At 39.5% G+C, this 14,989-nt stretch overlaps 3 protein-coding genes across 4 annotated transcripts; 1 reads left to right on the top strand and 2 right to left on the bottom strand.

The window, feature by feature from the left end:
- Positions 1-913: 913 nt before the first annotated feature.
- LOC111778505 lies at positions 914-5,681 on the bottom strand. The gene is made up of 4 exons (XM_023658381.1): positions 4,981-5,681; positions 4,670-4,790; positions 4,037-4,366; positions 914-2,315 (listed from the first exon to the last, which is right to left on the bottom strand). Exons 1-4 carry the CDS (start codon positions 5,554-5,556, stop codon positions 1,126-1,128), a joined length of 2,217 nt encoding a protein of 738 aa, XP_023514149.1. The 5' UTR covers positions 5,557-5,681; the 3' UTR covers positions 914-1,125.
- Positions 5,682-5,764: 83 nt separating this feature from the next.
- LOC111778504 (pentatricopeptide repeat-containing protein At5g16860) lies at positions 5,765-9,958 on the top strand. 2 transcript variants are annotated; one of them, XM_023658379.1, is made up of 3 exons: positions 5,765-5,883; positions 6,856-7,101; positions 7,260-9,958. In XM_023658379.1, exon 3 carries the CDS (start codon positions 7,431-7,433, stop codon positions 9,897-9,899), a length of 2,469 nt encoding a protein of 822 aa, XP_023514147.1. In that variant the 5' UTR covers positions 5,765-5,883; positions 6,856-7,101; positions 7,260-7,430; the 3' UTR covers positions 9,900-9,958. The 2 variants fall into 2 exon arrangements, with proteins under 2 accessions (XP_023514147.1, XP_023514148.1); XM_023658380.1 differs by having other exon boundaries at positions 5,803-5,883; positions 6,882-7,101.
- Positions 9,959-10,005: 47 nt separating this feature from the next.
- On the bottom strand, positions 10,006-13,209 carry LOC111778506. The gene is made up of 4 exons (XM_023658382.1): positions 12,868-13,209; positions 11,331-11,541; positions 10,335-10,504; positions 10,006-10,247 (listed from the first exon to the last, which is right to left on the bottom strand). Exons 1-4 carry the CDS (start codon positions 13,111-13,113, stop codon positions 10,221-10,223), a joined length of 654 nt encoding a protein of 217 aa, XP_023514150.1. The 5' UTR covers positions 13,114-13,209; the 3' UTR covers positions 10,006-10,220.
- Positions 13,210-14,989: the final 1,780 nt, after the last annotated feature.

Here is a 14,989-nt window from a genome sequence, read left to right as displayed (position 1 = left end):
TGTTCATTTAGAGTCCTAAAAGTACCAAGAATTTACAGGAAAATATAGTACCCGAGATATTATCCGAATCCTAAGGCCTATACTTTTGATGATTATGTTCATTTATAGTCCTAAAAGTACCAAGAATTTACAGGAAAATTGTTCATTTATAGTCCTAAAAGTACCAAGAATTTACAGGAAAATATAGCACCTGAGATATTATCCGAATCCCGACATGTCTTAAGGCCTATACTTTTGATGATTATGTTCATTTAGAGTCTTTAAAGTACCAAGAATTTACAGGAAAATATAGCACCCGAGATATTATCCGAATCCCGACATGTCTTAAGGCCTCTACTTGATGATAATGTTCCTTTAGAGTCCTAAAAGTACCAAGAATTTACAGGAAATATAGCACTTGAGATATTATCCGAAACCCGACATGTCTTAAGGTCTCTACCTGATGATTATGTTCATTTAGAGTCCTAAAAGTACCAAGAATTTACAGGAAAATATAGTACCCGAGATATTATCCGAATCCTAAGGCCTATACTTTTGATGATTATGTTCATTTATAGTCCTAAAAGTACCAAGAATTTACAGGAAAATTGTTCATTTATAGTCCTAAAAGTACCAAGAATTTACAGGAAAATATAGCACCTGAGATATTATCCGAATCCCGACATGTCTTAAGGCCTATACTTTTGATGATTATGTTCATTTAGAGTCCTAAAAGTACCAAGAATTTACCGGAAAATATAGCACCCGAGATATTATCTGAATCCCGACATGTCTTAAGGCCTCTCTATTATATAGTAGATGTGCACACTGAAGTAAAAGGAAGAACAAGAAAAGGCTCAAGATCTAGAGTTTTAGGAAAAGAAAGTACTATCATATTCATTCATATACAGCAAAAAAACAATGTGGAAGCCAGTTTAAGGACAGGAATTCAGCTTTTATGATTAGGAAATCAAGAACAATTTGAACATGATTCCTTCAAGAACAGTTTAAAGATGTACAATCACGGCACACATTGCATTTAACAGATAAGGAATAACACTTGGAAAGAAAAAAAGAAAGAGATCATAGGAAATCGATTCATAACCTCCCATAGGTTTGAGCTATTAAGCTTTAGCAGTCTCGTTGTTATTCGGTATCGGTACCCCAGTCCAAATCTTCATCATCTTCAGCAGTACTCAACCGCTTTCGCATTTCCTCTCGATTGATTATCCCGCCCTGAGTTTCTGTTTTCTTTTCCTCAAGAACGCTCAGATCCTCGATCTCATCCCACCCGAGATCTTCGTCCTCAGGCATTGAAGGCTGTGTCGAAACAATTGAAACATCACTTTGTTTCGAAGATTCACCATGATCAGACCTGGCGTCCACCGCCACCTTCTCGTCTGATTTCAATCCTTGATCTTTGTTATTCAGCTCAGAGCCACCATCCAAATGTACTTTTTGATCAGACCCTTTCTCACCGTCTAATTCCTCGACATTTCCACCATTCTTGTTCGAATTCTCCTCCTCCTTATCGTCACCAACAGAACTTCCTGCCTTCAATGTCGAATTGGCGGTGTTCTCCTCTTTCACCGTCTCACCGACATCCCCTTTCGACTTGACATCGTACCCTTGTTCATCGTCGTCATCATCATCAACATCCCAACTCAAATCCTCCTCTTCTTCATCAGCAATAGCTCTCTTCACAAGATTTACCCTCACTTTCTCAGCTTGCTTAAGCTTGTGCACTTTATAAAAATACCTATACCAGAATGTTTCATCATCAACAACACTAGGAACAACTTTTTTGTGTATATTATCCAATGCTCCATTTTCTTCAAACAAGCTTTCAATTTCCTCACTTCTATCACTCAGCACAAATTGTGATTTCCACTTCTCATAATCATCCACATCTTCAGGTTCATCACAGTAAGTGGCTGTGTCGCCTTGAATCGAACGAACCTGAGCATCAAACCTACTGTAGGGCTTGGAAACCGAGTTTCTTTGATTACTCAAATTTTGGTTACTACTATTATCAGAATCAGATTCATGATCTATGGCGAGAATCGCATCCTTACCTTGTGCGATAATCTGAGCCGTACCTTTCAACACGGAACTACCGAATTCGTCGAAGACGTGCCCTACCGTCTCCAGCGATCCCTGAGCGACCTCAATTTCCTTCTTCAAACCGGAACCAAATTCCTGGAGATCCCGCCGGTAGGTTTCGACAACCGATTCCGATTTGGCACTCAAAGTCTTGAGCAAACCACCGAAGCTCCACGCCCCGGCAGCCGCGTAGGAATCGGCGACAGGACTTGGAGAACTCGGATCCGACGATTCTTCTCCTTCTTTCAGCAAGGATTTTTCAGGCGATTGAGCTTCAGATTCGGACTTCGTCGAAGGATCCAGATCGTCGGTAAACACCGATCTGAAGAAATTCATTTGACGGATTTGAGAGAAAAATTGATAAAAGAAAAATGGGGGAAAACCAGTTGCGATTATCGGAGAAGAGCAGAGATCAAAAGAAGCACGGATTTGAAGACTCTACTGAAACGAAGTTCGGAAAGGAACCAGTGTTCGTCAAGACGGTGGGAAATCTGTAGATGGAAGAACTCAAGGCCACACCATAATCGGTAAAATTCAAAACCTCAATCCCATTTCAAACTACAGTTACTTGTTTGGGAAAATTTCCAATTTAGGGCTTATATATATATATGGCTTGATTTCCACTCTGTCTTTAGGTGTTCTAATGTTAAATTATGCTAAATATTAAATTTGTTTTAAAAACTAATTTTCTATTAATAATAATTTGGTAGATACATGACTCTTTTTTGTTTGTGTTCTTCTTATGTTGCAGACGAGTATTCATATGACCCGAAAATCTAACCAACTCAGATAACCCAATCCATGTTGGGTTGGGTTAAATGTTTTTTCGGTTTAGGTTGGGTTGAGTCAATATGACCAAATTGAAAATAGAGTTACAATCCAACCTAATTATGTTGCTCGCGGTGTTTATATGACCAACCCAACCCAAACCATAAAGTGTTGGGTTAGGTTAAGTGCTTTTTCGGTTTAGGTTGGGTCGAGTCAACATGACCAACCCGAAAACAGGGTTACAATTCAACCTAAGCCTTTCTTAAAATATACATGAGTAAAACCTATAAGTATATCTTAAAAAAATGATAACTTAAAATAGGTTTCTCTAGTGATTAGATTAAAACGTTCATAACCAATACCCCGACTAACCTCAACAACGAGAAGTGCCTTTATATTAAGCCTCGTAGGCTCCAAAGCAACCAAATTTATTTCGTACCCTTTTCCAATATGTTCGTAAAACCTTTTGATTCACTCAATCTAGCGAGAAAAACGTTAAAAGTGTTTACCTTTGGACATATCCAATTCCCGTTCAGTAGCCAAAGCTTGACTAATAAGGACTACCCACCTGAGTCGGCAAAAATCCTGGAATCTCCATTTCATATCCGAATTCATAGCCCATTGAATACCCAGTTCCCAACAGACGGAGTATACGCACTTGATCGAGTTATTTTTTCTTTTGATTTAGACCCATAAGTAATAGCAAGGATGACAACAGAGCTAAAGTCAAAGAAGCCGCGGAGAAGCAAAGACACCAATAAATAGCTACACGGGTCGCATAGAAGCTTTAAGAGACCGGTGGAAGCCGCAAAGGTGGCACCAATAAAATTTTAAATAAATTAATTGTTTTTCTGAAACTTTTTATTTGATGTCTAATAGATCCTTAAACTGAGAATATTAGAGAAAAAAAAAAAAAAACACAATAATAGAAAAGGAGAGAAATTCAATTGGATCATAACACTTTCTATTCACATATTCACAACAAGTTCAACCAATTCTTGTTCTTGTTCTTCCTTCATGTTCTTCCTCTCTCTCTTCTCTTTCCCTTTCTTTTTCCACTTACATTGTGGAAACCTCTTAGATCTAAAAATTAGGGTTTCTTTTTTTGTTTGTTTGTTTTTATCCTCTTTCCTCTCTCTCTTCTCTCCTCCCCTCTTCTACTCTTCCAACGAATGAGTGGCTGGACGGTAGAGATCATAGGGAGCCCACAGGTGATCCACGGTGCAGGGCTTCCTAGAGTCTAGTCTTAGCCACGGCTTTCCTTTCCCGCTCCAATGGAGGAGACTGATCGGACCAGGGTGGAGGCTCCGGCATTTGCCTTCTAGGTTATCGCCTCCTAGCCCGTGCTGGTTCCACCGGTGGTCGACGGCGTGGATGTTGCCTGCAAGCACGAGGAGGAACGGCGGCAGAGAGCCTAGGTGGTATATCCTCCGTTGCTTCTGCACTGACATCCACTCTTCCATCTTTTGCGTGAACTCCCCGTCCCTCCACTTCTCCACATCCACTACCATTACACCTGTGTCATATTAGCAATAAATAAATACAAGATATTTGTTTTTTAGAATATTTGTTAAAATTATTGCGGTTAAATTAGCAATAAATAAATACAAGATATTTGTTTTTTAGAATATTTGTTAAAATTATTGCGGTTAAATGGTGGTGGTGAAATTCTCTATTTATAATCATTGAATAAATTATAAGGAAAATGAAATTAACGGCAATAAATGGATACAAGATATTTGACTATAATAGAAGATGAAATATGATACCTGTGGTGAACTGTAATGAAGTGGAAATGTAATAACGAATTTTTTTATACCTGTGTTGAAGTAGCACGGGTTTCGTCCCTCGAATGTGCTTGCTAGCTTTGGGTCCGACCAGAATTGGTCTGTAAAATACTTTGTGAAGTTTGCATGGCAATACTCCGGTGCTCCTAATGCCTGTGCATGAACGAACATAAAATTAAAATAGATTAAAATATTTTAGGGGAAAAGAAAAAAAAACCCTAATTTTTTTTTTTTTTTTTTTAATGAAATTGAAATGTAATAATGATTGAAAAAAACAAAAAAAGAGAGTATAAATAGGAAGTTGAGGGATTTATGTTGTTGAATTGAAGTTTTTCATTTTTACCTTCCCGCCCAAATCCACTCCCCAAAGCTCTGCAACGTCGTCAACAACGACCAAATCGGAGTCCAAATAGATCACTCTCTGCACCTCCTCCGGAAGAATCTCGGCCAGGTAAATCCTAGCGTAGTTCAATGGCTGATCCAAAGCCTGACGAATCGATTTCGAAATTTTTCCCCGAACCCTACCGGCGTCGAATCGATAAACCTTAAATTTCAGGTAAGGAAATGTGGATTTGATGCACGAGAACACCTCCGGCTCGTATCTCGCCCACAGGAAGTGAAATTCAACATTCTCGGGGCAAGTTGAGTGTTGAAGAATCGACAAAACGGCCGCCATTGTTCCTCTGAGGTAATTCGCATCCAATGTCATAGCGACGTGAATCTTCTCATCTCTATTGCAGGAATCGCCATTGCGAAATGCAGGGGCTTCGCGGAAGACAGGAACATCGGAGGAAGGCTTGCGGATGATCCCTAGGCGGATTCCGGCGGCAGAAGCGGCGGCATCGGGGAGGAGGAAAGACAGGAAGAGGCCGAGGAAAGAGATGGAGAAATGGAGGTGGAGGTTGTTCCAGACGGCCATTCCTGCCCTGTAAATTGAGTTGGAAATTGAACGGCAGGGGAAGAGGGGGAAAAAGGCCAGGGAAGGGAGTTTGGTGAAAGATCAAGAAAGAGAGAGAGAAGGAGTGATGGCAGCCATTGTTAGGCTGGTTTGGAGAATGGATTAGGAAGGAAGAAGTTAGGGATGATCGATTAGAAGGGATAAAATATGGATTTGAAGGAGGTTGGTGGGGATTCTGAGGAAGGGAAAATTCTTAGGAAAACAAATGCCTATTTCTGGCCATGGTGATTGATGATGATGGTGGGATCATTGAGAAACGCATGAAACCATGCCTTCGCGCTGATGGAGGTACATTTTCTAAATTTCCTTTCATCATCCATTTCTTTTCCACCATTCACTAACTTTTCAACACAACCTTAGAATTTTTGTAATGAAAAATGCCAATCCATATTCAAATCGAGTTCTCGTGCTTCAATTCAAAAATAGTTACCATTCAATCGAATTAGTATCTAAGAACTTAGATCGATAAACCTTCTATAGTTAGAAAAGTTAACATCAAATTAAGAACTTAGATGAACTGTACAACCTAAAAGCATCGTAGTTGAGGCTTTATCTACGAGTTTTTTACATTGTTGTCGACATCGTTCTCTCTACATGTGTAATATGACAGCATCCATTATAAACTAAAAAATCGACGTGTAATTTTTCATTAAATATTATTCATTTTATTGTAATAAATGTAGAATAAAATGTCATTTATGAATTTATAATAAAATATATTTTTAAACTTTAATATACTAACTTAAAAATATGAGTAATTCGTCTAGAATATATTTTTTTTCTTATTTTAAAATTAGAAAATTATACTTATTTTAAATTATTAATTCTTCGTTTTAATGGAAAAAAAATGATATATTATAATTTATTATTTGTGTATATATATATATATATATGAAGAAAAAAATGGTGAGACAAACATAATAAAATTAGGGGATCTCAATAAAAAAAAATTAATTTAAAAAAAAAAATCATAGATTTAAATGAATTTATTTTAAATTTAGTTATTTTAAGTGAATCATGACTTTCCAATTTTCATCAATCGTGTTACCTTTAAAAAGAATTACATAATTGTTTTATTTATTTATTAATATTTAGTAAGATTGTAAAAGATTAATAAATTTTAAATTAATTTAAAATGAAATCACGTCAAAATAGTTATTTAAATTAATATTAACTATTAGTTGAAGGTTTTAATTATTGGAAATTATTTTGGTTTTTGTCCAATTTTTAAATTTATTGTTCGAAAATCCTAACTTTCAGTCTACCCGTCGCTCGTCTCTACATAGTATCTGCAAATTCTCGACTGCGCGCGCCGTCGTGCGACTTGCCGGATACTGAGCTCACTTCCCGCCGCTCACCGTTCTTCACTACGCCTGTTCAGAGTCTCTCCTAGATTTCTCAGAAAAAATCGGATTGGAAGTCGAAATAGCATCGCAGATGGAGAATCCGGAAAGTGAGAGGATTACTACGAACATAAATTGGAGGCTTCCGCTACATATTATTCAGGTAATATTCTCCTAAATCCCTATTTTCGGCCTGCAGGTTCTTCTCTAAATCTTGGATTGATCCTGATTTTGAATTATGAAGGTGCAAGTATATATGTTTGATGGAATTGCTAATATTGTTGATGAATATTTGCTAATTTTTAGGCTAATCTTATTTAGGATTGCTACCCCGCCATTTCATCATTCAACGGCGCCACCTCGTGTTTGGTTTTTTCTTCAATCTTCAACGTTATGATACACCGTCATTGCACCTCATACTTCAATTGAATCCTCGCCGTTCCAGTTCAGTTCTTTTTTACCTCTGCATCTTCCACTCATACCATTTCTTTCATGTCCTTCCTGAAACAATGTAGAACGTTGATCGATGCAAAGCTTGTTCACCAGCAAATTTTGGTTAATGGCTTCACTGATTTGGTTACACACGCCATTGGAGGCTACATTGAGTGCAATGCATTTGGACAAGCTGTATCGCTCCTTGAACGTCTCGTTCCATCTCATTCCACCGTTTTTTGGTGGAATGCGCTGATTCGACGCTCTGTGAGGCTTGGTTTTCTTGATGATTCATTGTGTTTTTATCGTCAGATGCAGAGACTTGGGTGGTTGCCTGACCATTACACCTTTCCATTTGTTCTCAAAGCTTGTGGTGAGAAACTGTCATTTAGATGTGGTACCTCAGTTCACGCCATGGTTTGTGCTTATGGGTTTGAGTCAAATGTATTTATTTGTAATTCTGTTGTGGCAATGTATGGGAGATGTGGGGCATTGGATGATGCACGCCAAGTGTTTGATGAGGTGCTTGAAAGAAAGATAGATGACATTGTGTCTTGGAATTCAATTCTTGCTGCTTATGTACAAGGTGGGGAGTCAAAAGCTGCCCTCAGAATTGCCTTTCAAATGGCTAAGCACTACAATTTCAGACTTCGCCCAGATGCTATTACGCTTGTCAATGTTCTTCCTGCATGTGCATCAACATTTGCGACTCAACATGGCAGGCAGGTACATGGATTTGCGGTTCGGAGTGGATTGGTGGATGATGTGTTTGTAGGCAATGCTCTTGTGGATATGTATGCTAAATGCTCGAAGATGAATGAGGCAAACAAGGTGTTTGAGCAGATGAAGGAGAAGGATGTGGTTTCTTGGAATGCTTTGGTAACTGGCTATTCTCAGATTGGTAGCTTTGATGATGCTCTCTCCTTGTTTAAGAGGATGCAAGAGGAAGATATTGAGTTAAATGTGGTAACATGGAGTGCTGTGATTGCTGGCTATTCTCAAAGGGGGCATGGTTGTGAAGCCCTTGATGTATTCAGGCAAATGCAACACTGTGGGTTGGAGCCAAATGTTGTTACTCTTGTGTCTCTTCTTTCAGGTTGTGCTTCTGTGGGAGCATTGCTTCATGGAAAGCAAACACATGCATATGCCATAAAAAATATTCTCAACTTGGATTGGAGTGATCCTGGAGATGACATGATGGTTTTTAATGGCCTAATTGATATGTATGCTAAATGCAAAAGCTCGAGAGTTGCTCGCAATATTTTTGACTCGATAATAGGAAAGGACAAGAACGTGGTGACTTGGACTGTCATGATTGGTGGGTATGCTCAGCATGGCGAAGCCAATGATGCAGTAGAACTTTTCTCTCAGATGTTCAAGCAGGAGACCTCTTTAAAGCCTAATGCCTTCACTCTATCTTGTGCCTTGATGGCTTGTGCACGTTTGGGTGCATTAAGGCTTGGAAAACAAATCCATGCCTATGCTTTGCGTCATGAAAATGAGTCTGAGGTTTTACATGTAGCTAATTGCCTTATAGATATGTATTCCAAATCAGGGGACATTGATGCTGCTCAGATCGTATTCGACAACATGAAGGTACGAAATGCTGTTTCTTGGACATCCTTGATGACAGGTTACGGTATCCATGGTCGTGGTGAAGAAGCTCTACGTGTTTTTAATCAAATGCGGCAAGTTGGTCTTTCAGTTGATGGGGTAACCTTTCTTGTCGTTCTTTATGCTTGTAGCCACTCTGGAATGGTGGATCAAGGCATGAACTACTTCCATGGTATGGTCAAGTACTTTGGGGTTGCACCTGGAGCCGAACATTATGCATGTATGGTTGATCTCTTGGGCCGTGCAGGTCGTCTCAATGAAGCAATGGAACTCATTAAAAGCATGCCAATGGAACCGACCCCAGTTGTATGGGTGGCTCTACTAAGTGCCAGCAGAACCCATGCTAATGTCGAGCTTGGGGAATATGCAGCAAGCAAATTGATAGAATCTGGGGCAGAGAATGATGGTTCATACACATTACTTTCGAACTTGTATGCGAATGCGCGACGTTGGAAAGATGTAGCTAGAATCCGAAGATTGATGAAACATACTGGGATCAAAAAGAGGCCGGGATGTAGTTGGGTACAAGGCAAGAAAAGCACTACAACCTTCTTTGTGGGTGATAAAAGTCATCCACAATCAGACCAAATATACAACATTCTCTCCGATTTGATTCAACGCATCAAGGACATGGGGTACGTTCCTCAAACAAGCTTTGCTCTTCATGACGTTGACGACGAGGAGAAAGGCGATCTCTTGTTTGAGCATAGCGAGAAGTTGGCTGTTGCATATGGGATCTTAACATCAGCTCCAGGACAACCCATTCGAATAAACAAGAACTTGCGCATATGCGGTGATTGCCACAGTGCCTTAACCTACATTTCCATGATTATTGAACACGAGATCATATTGAGAGATTCCAGTAGGTTTCATCATTTCAAGAAAGGCTCCTGCTCTTGTAGAGGCTATTGGTGATGGACAAATTGAATCAAGACTATGAGGTAACTGTTTTATGTCATTTGTATGAGGTAACTGCAAAAATATTTTGAATTTATATCTAGTGATTATTAGGAAATACATGTAGATCTTTGAATTCACCTCGAACTGTTATTAAGAGTCTATCACATTGTGGCAAATGCAAGCAGATATTTAGAGGCTATCACCGATATATTACTACCTTCCATAATATCTCGAGTGACTACTATACCTTCTATACATTAGCAATCTTTACAAAGTTTCAATTCGGATCCGAAAGCCTCAAATCCTGTTCGAAAAATTGTCCATTTCTCTGAAGTCTCAGTCTGTTCTCTGAAACCATCCCAACTGCAGATGAAAGTATGTTTTAGAGGAGATACTTAGAAGGAAACCACATTTCTATTAGGTTCATCATATGTGAAGAAACAATCATACCTTCCAAGCATACATTCCAAAAAAGGCTATGGTGTCAGCTGACCAGACGACTGCAAAAGACTTCAAGAAAAATGGAATTATAACATTGAGTAAGGGGACGAGGAGGAATAGATAGTTGAGAGCTTCTTTCTCGTTCTTTGAGCAGTCTCGTGCTCGAAGCGAAGGTATTGCTGTCATCCAAAATTTTCACGTAGTCAGTAGAAGCTACCTTGAGTTTCTCTAGTGAAAATATGGAACTTATTGTAGCCAAAATAAGTAAGAGTTGATGGAGAAAGTTGGTTGAAAACAGTCTAGATGACATAGAAGATGAAATATAACAGCCTAAGTCCACCGTAGCAAATATTATCCGTTTTGACTTGTTACGTATCGCCGTTAGCCTCACGGTTTTAAAACGCATCTGCTAGGGGGAGGTTTCTACACCCTTATAAAGAATGTTTTGTTCTCCCCTCCAACCAATGTGGGATCTCACAATCACCCTTTTTGGGTGCTAAGCGTCCTCGCTGGCACACTGTCTGGTGTTTGGCTCTGATACCATTTGTAACAGTCGAAGCCTACCACTAGTAGATATTATTCGCTTTGGCCCATTACATATCACTATCAGTCTCAGGGTTTTAAAACGTGTCTGTTAGGGAGAGGTTTCCACACCCTTATAAAGAATGTTTTGTTCCCCTCTCCAACCAATGTGGGATCTCACAATCCACCCCCTTGGGAGCCCAGCGTCCTCGCTAACACACCACCCAGTGTCTGACTCTGATACCATTTGTAACCGCACAAGCCTACCACTAATAGATATTATCCACTTTGGCCCATTACGCATCGCCGTCAGCCTCACAATTTTAAAATGCCCGTGCTAGGGAGAGGGTTCTACACCCTTATAAAGAATGTTTTGTTCTCCTCTCCAACCAACGTGGAATCTAACAAATACAGTACCATGATAACTAGCTTTCTTTTTTAAGCTAAGAAATGATAAAAAAAATTATAAGGGAAAAAACTTACTGAACATCCATATTGACCACATTCCCATTAATCTCCATATATCTGGTTCGTTGGAGGGGAATAGAAGATTAAAAGATAGCACACCACCTAATAACATTGAGGCATAGGCTTGAACCTCAAAAACAGTATATAAAGTAGTTCCAGGCACTGCAGGATTCTTTGAAGCAGTAGAGGCCCTTGGTGCAAAGGTTGCAGCAGTCTTTTGAACAACCTGTTATGAAGTTACTGAAAGTGTGAAATGCATAGATATCAACTATACACAAGCTTGTTGATTCTTATTGGTCTTGGATCATGTAATAGGTTACGTTGGAACATTTGGAACACCGTGATCCTTATCAGTTAGCCATCCTTCCTTAGCCTCTCTCCCTAAAGGAAGGATGCAAGAGCACCTCCTCCATTAACGACTGTTCATCTCTATTACGCCCCCCGTTATGACAAAAAGAACTCATTTACCAACCCAAAGGAAGTTAGCACAAAAAACTTCACCTTCTTAGGAAGATTAATCTTCTAGAGAGAGAGAGAGGTGGAAATAGAAGCTTCAAGAGCAGCTAACGAGGAACGAGAAAATGTGGCCCGAGAAACTCCTAGGCAAGATCTTTAAAGCATAGATCCTTAAGGTAGATAATAATGGAAAGAAAAGGAATTTAAAGGCTCCAGCTAGGCAAAATTAGAACGTTGGAGAATTTTCTTAAACCTTTTGAGTCATTTCTGTGAGATCCCACATCGGTTGGGGAGTAGAACAGAACATTCTTTAAAAATGTGTGAAAACTTCTCCCTAGCGGACGCATTTTAAAAACCTTGAAGGGTTTAGAGTTTAAGGTTTGAAAGGAAAAGCCCAAAGAGGGCAATATCGGCTAGCGGTTGGTTTGAGTCGTTACCAATCAGAGCCAGACAGAAGAGGCTGAGCCTCAAAGGGATTGGACACTAGGCGGTGTGCCAACAAAGATTCTAGGCCCCGAAAGGGGTGGATTAGGGGGCCCCACATCGATGGGAGAAGAGAACGAGTGTCAACGAGGACAGTGGACCTCGAAGGGGGTGGATTGAGATCCCACATTAGTTGGAGAGGAGAACGAAACATTTTTTATAAGGGTATGGAAACCTCTTCATCGTAGAGCGTTTTAGAAAAATCTTGAGGGGAAGCCCGAAAGAAAAAGTCCGAAGAAAACAATATCTGCTAGTGGTAGACTTGAGCCATTACGCTATTACGCTTTGTTTCTAGAGAAAGTCCAAAAATTCCTTCATGTGTCAAAGAAGTTGAAGAGCTATGTGGTCTTCTAATAGCCATTCAAGGATCCATAGAGAACCCATCGGTACACTACGTGCTATTAATCCCATTAAACAACTTCCATTCGCCCTAAAACTTGAAAAACAGAACCCCACTAGACAATTCCAGAACAAAACTTCAGGATTCAAGTAAATTTCGAAAATCCAAATCAAACCCATTAAACAATCACAACAAAAATCGTAAAAGAATCAAGAAAAATGACAAATACCCACTAAATTTATCATTCAAAATCCACAAAAACGATGAACAAACCTTCTTGAGGTCTTTATCCAGCGCAGGAGCAGTGGACGCCCTGCTTTGCTGCTGGGCTCCGGCCGCTACCTCATCTCCATCTTCTTTAGACCCCTCGGCTGCCTCGGTTTGCAAGTCGTTGGCATTGGCGCGTAATCTGTGGGCTCTTCTGATGGCAGAGAGCTTCAAAGAAACGGCGGATCTGTGGGAGAATAAGCTTGGGACGTCACAGAAATGGCAACCAGAAGTGGGTATTAGAGTGTTCATAGCTCCGCTATGGATAAGAAACGCAGGCCAGAGGTGAACCTGCCTGCACCGCCTGTGGCACTATGAACCGTAACCTTAATTATTTTTATTGTTTTTGCTTTAAATATTATTCTTTTTCTTTTCTTTATTTTCTTTGCTTCATTTTTGTTTATATATCCATTCATTTTTATACTTATTCTTCTAATAAAAATTAATTTTTTTGAAATGTCGTTATTAATTTGTATTAGGTTTAAATTTTATAAATATAGATTAAATTATCGAGCTTAAAATTATAGGGATTGAAGTGAACGTGAACGTTTTAATGGTAACTTATCAACGTGAGCCTCAACTGATAAAAAGTATGTATCATCGACTAACAGGTACGAAATTCAAATCTCTGTCTCACACATTGTAAAAACATTGTTATGTTAACATGTCAACCTAAGCATACAATAAGACATCTTTCGATCTAAGCTTGAGTATGGCTCATTTTTTTTAGTTCGACTACACTTAGGGCGTGATATTCGAACCTTCACCTTTTTGATTGATGATACGTATTGGCTACCATCTCGAGTTTAGCTCAATTGGACCTTAGTAACTCAAAATAACATGACATGGATTCCACATATTATTCTATAGTTTTTTTTTTCCTGAATAGAGGCGAGACTATGCTTGTATCGACATTATAATGTAGTTTATCAATTAATGTGACTTTCAAATACACACTACTACGTTTGTAACATTATTCTAAACAATAGAATATGACCGTGACACCTTTTTTTTTTTTTTGTTTAGTTATCTCGTTTTTAACGGAAATAAACAAATTTAAGATCTTAAATTTTGGATGATTCTCTTAATAAACAAGTGGATGAAAGTCAAGGGAGAGAGATATGTTATAACTTGTGAAGCAAAAAGTTTTCTAATGGAATATTTATTTATTTATTTGTTTGTTATTTTCTATTTTAATTCCATTTAGAGATTCTTCATGACCCGTTCTTTGGCCTATCAGTGAAATTCGCACCATCTCTAGTGAATGGTTAGAATTCAAGTCCTTAAATTCACTTTTGACAAAATTCTCGTTTAATTTTATCAATTGAAGACGGTGGTGTTATGGGTCTAATTACAAAACTAGTTGATCAGTGCTGATGGAGGGACGGAGGGACCAGTTGGTTGTCCGGTGGTGTTCAGGGACAGATGGAGGGACACGTTGGTTGTCCGATGGTGTTGAGGGACAAGTTGGTTGTCCGGTGGTGTTGAGGGACAAGTTGGTCGGTTGTCCGGTGGTGTTGAGGGACAAGTTGGTCGGTTGTCCGGTGGTGTTGAGGGACAAGTTGGTCGGTTGTCCGGTGGTGTTGAGGGACAAGTTGGTCGGTTGTCCGGTGGTGTTGAGGGACAAGTTGGTCGGTTGTCCGGTGGTGTTGAGGGACAAGTTGGTCGGTTGTCCGGTGGTGTTGAGGGACAAGTTGGTCGGTTGTCCGGTGGTGTTGAGGGACAAGTTGGTCGGTTGTCCGGTGGTGTTGAGGGACAAGTTGGTCGGTTGTCCGGTGGTGTTGAGGGACAAGTTGGTCGGTTGTCCGGTGGTGTTGAGGGACAAGTTGGTCGGTTGTCCGGTGGTGTTGAGGGACAAGTTGGTCGTCCGGTGGTGTTATGGGTCTGAGTACAAAGCTAGTTGATCAGTGCTTGCATGTTTAGATGGAGGCACAAGTTGGTTGTCCTACCTAGTATTAGGTCACGTACTTGTCGATCCCTTTTTGATCGACATGGGTCTCTTGATTTACTCTACAATTTTGTTGTATGTCAAAGGGAAAAAAAGAGCCATGTATCTCAGGCTTCTTTCTTTCAAAGGAATAGACATTTTTGAGGTAGAAGATCGAAAAAAAAAGAGGGGTTAGAGAAT

Source organism: Cucurbita pepo, chromosome LG17, assembly GCF_002806865.2.
Source record: "Cucurbita pepo subsp. pepo cultivar mu-cu-16 chromosome LG17, ASM280686v2, whole genome shotgun sequence".
Taxonomy (NCBI): Eukaryota; Viridiplantae; Streptophyta; class Magnoliopsida; order Cucurbitales; family Cucurbitaceae; genus Cucurbita; species Cucurbita pepo.
This window is presented reverse-complemented; position numbering and strand designations above follow the sequence as displayed.

Bases quoted from the DNA above. Each gene is read 5' to 3' on its own strand.
- LOC111778505 (XM_023658381.1), bottom strand. From the start codon at position 5,556: ATGGCCGTCTGGAACAACCTCCACCTCCATTTCTCCATCTCTTTCCTC. The intron at 4,791-4,980 runs GTAAAAATGAAA...GTTCATGCACAG, and splicing joins GAGTGGATTTGGGCGGGAAG to GCATTAGGAGCACCGGAGTA. The intron at 2,316-4,036 runs GTCCAGCCACTC...AAGAAGGAGAAG, and splicing joins GGCTCCCTATGATCTCTACC to AATCGTCGGATCCGAGTTCT.
- LOC111778504 (XM_023658379.1), top strand. From the start codon at position 7,431: ATGTCCTTCCTGAAACAATGTAGAACGTTGATCGATGCAAAGCTTGTT.
- LOC111778506 (XM_023658382.1), bottom strand. From the start codon at position 13,113: ATGAACACTCTAATACCCACTTCTGGTTGCCATTTCTGTGACGTCCCA. The intron at 11,542-12,867 runs GTTTGTTCATCG...ACTTCATAACAG, and splicing joins TGGATAAAGACCTCAAGAAG to GTTGTTCAAAAGACTGCTGC. The intron at 10,248-10,334 runs GTATGATTGTTT...TTTCATCTGCAG, and splicing joins TTGGAATGTATGCTTGGAAG to TTGGGATGGTTTCAGAGAAC.